Source organism: Nanorana parkeri, unplaced genomic scaffold, assembly GCF_000935625.1.
Source record: "Nanorana parkeri isolate BGI_ZX_2015 unplaced genomic scaffold, ASM93562v1 scaffold219, whole genome shotgun sequence".
NCBI classification, from domain to species: Eukaryota; Metazoa; Chordata; class Amphibia; order Anura; family Dicroglossidae; genus Nanorana; species Nanorana parkeri.
Genome location: NW_017306487.1, coordinates 1,023,168 through 1,025,625, shown reverse-complemented (window position 1 = coordinate 1,025,625; position 2,458 = coordinate 1,023,168). Strand labels below are relative to the sequence as shown.

At 41.8% G+C, this 2,458-nt stretch overlaps 1 protein-coding gene across 1 annotated transcript in view; it reads right to left on the bottom strand.

Moving 5' to 3' along the window:
• Positions 1–225: 225 nt before the first annotated feature.
• Positions 226–2,458, bottom strand: part of ACAD11 (acyl-CoA dehydrogenase family member 11) — a 92,342-nt gene continuing 90,109 nt past the window's right edge. Inside the window, exons 19-20 of the mRNA XM_018555937.1 lie at positions 2,425–2,455; positions 226–337 (exon numbers count right to left, since the gene is read on the bottom strand). Of these exons, the coding sequence (XP_018411439.1) occupies positions 226–337; positions 2,425–2,455 (143 nt within the window). The remainder of the gene's footprint in view (positions 338–2,424; positions 2,456–2,458) is intronic.

The following is a 2,458-nucleotide window of genomic DNA, read 5'->3' as shown; positions in this document are numbered from 1 at the left end:
ATGAAAATGCTGGAAGATACATCCCATGACTGCCAGTAATTGTGCTGATAAGGGTTCCAAGTATTCTCCTTCTGACTGCGTGAGAAGGCAAAGAGTATACCGCAAATATGTTAATTGTCATAACTCATTTATTATTAGAAAAATATTAGCTAGATTTGTTCATTTTACATGGCTCAGTAATTTTGTTGACAAGATTAAGGCAGGTGGATAAAGCGAACTAGAGGTCTACATTCTGGAAAACAGCTTTGCTTGTTCCACAAGTTCCATTTTCGCTACGGCTGAGAGGTGAACTTCATCGGGACCGTCAGCGATACGGAGGGTTCGAGCAGCTGCATACCTGTAAGAGAGAGAGACTTTGAATACCGCGCCCCATTACACACATTCCGTTAACTATCAAATAGACCTAAGTAGTGTTAGACATGCCCATTCATTTACCATTCCATACACCTGATCAGTGCTGGGCTTGGACTAAAATCGAAATGTATTCTACACCATCATTCAATTACTATTAAAAAGACCTAAGCAGTGCTGGACTTGGATAACAATCTCAGTGTATTCTACACCATCGTTCATTTACCATTTGATAGGCTTGCTTGACCAGAAAAGCAGCTCAGGCATAAAACGGACACCAGACAACATTTGTTTTCCGGACCAAATGTAGTGGAATTTTTACAATTAATATTTTACGGGAAAATATCTTGGTAGATGGGCCAGGGAGTATCAGGCTAAAGTCCATAATGGTTCTCCAATTAAGGCATATTAAAGAAGAATTCTGGGGGAAATTATTATTAACCCTTGCGGTGGGGCTAACCCCACACTGAAAGAGTTACATGCTCGTTTTGATCCAAGTTATACTTACCTGATCCTCCAAGCCAGCTTGCTCTTAGACTGGTCCTGGTAGCCTCTATACCCCTCTATAGTGCGGTCTAGGGCCAAGTAAATGCTCACATCCAATACACTGTGTATTTGAAGTGAGGACGCCAAGGGAAATTTCATCTCTGCAGCATAGGAGAAGACAGGCAGGAGGGAGCCTACATACTGTATCTCTTGTAATAAAAGTACAGTAAGCTCCTCCTTATCTGGCATTCAAGCAACTGGCACTATTAAGCAACCAGCGCAAAAAATAAATAAAAAGGACATATGTCCTTGATTTTTTTTTGCCGGTGGCTTGATGCACACTAAAAAAATGTCACTTGCGTGGTGCACACCAACACATTTTGTTAGCAACTAAATTCTTTGTTTATATCTTGCTGCCAGCCGGCGTGTAGATTCTGCGGTTGGCAGCAGAATATAAACAACGGGGAGCAATATCCATCCTTTGCCATTGCAATTTGAAGCTCTCTCTCAGGTCCGCTCCTCTGCTCATTGGGCAGGTGCAATAACCAGCCTGCTATTGCAATTTGAAATAGCCAATAGCAGGCTGGCTATTGCACCTGCTCACTGAGCAGAGAAGCAGATCTGAGAGAGAACTTTCTCTCTCAGGTCTGCTCCTCTGCTCAGTGGGTGTGGTTTCAATAGCCATGCATGCTATTGGCTATTTCAAATTGCAATAGCAGGCTGGTTATTGCACCTGCCCAATGAGCAGAGGAGCGTACCTGAGAGAAAACTTTGAACGTGGCGTCGCAGGACGGGGTGGGGGAGATGCTTGAGAGCTACTATTTACTCTCTAGTAACCAGAAACTACAGTTATCTGGCACCTACTGATCCTTGTGGGTGCCGGATAATTGAAATTTTACTCTATATTCATTTGCTTTGTGTCTGAGAATTTTGACACACTGATAAAAAGTTAAACCAGATGCATAACATGACACCAAACTGCAAAGCTCAGGGGAGAATAAATATTTTTATGCTGGCGGTATCATGGACTATATGTATGGTGTAGAATATTTTGCCTGTTATTACAACAGGTAGACTAAACCGAAAGTCTAACTACAATCAACATGATTATTGGTTCAATGGTTAGAACTTCTGTTAGGTATCTATTTGAGGTATGTGGGAGGATCTCCCCTCACTTCATGTCTGAACAGGAAGTAATGGTAAATGTTATCAGCTAAGGCACTGCAACAAAAACTTTTTTTCTTTAGAACAATGAAGAAGGGGTAAAACCTCTGTGAGGTTACTATTATTACCATCTTCCTGTCCCCTCAAGAACTGTCCCCCTTATTTCAGGAAGTGAGGGAGAAGCTCCCCAAAGGAGTCACAGACGGCAATGAAAACTTGACAGAAGTATTTACCCAAGTCTGTCCCAAAGAGAATCATCCCACAGAAGCTAAAGCAAGTTCACAAGGCAAATGATATAGCTTCCAGAGCTATTTTCTCGGTACTATAGATAGGAACATGAATCACAAGGAAAGACAGTTTTATTAAATCTTGCATATTTGTATCTATAATAACAAGCCACTGTGACCACATAGACAAACTCACATGAAAGCCAGAGGGAAATCCTGGGAAACCCCCG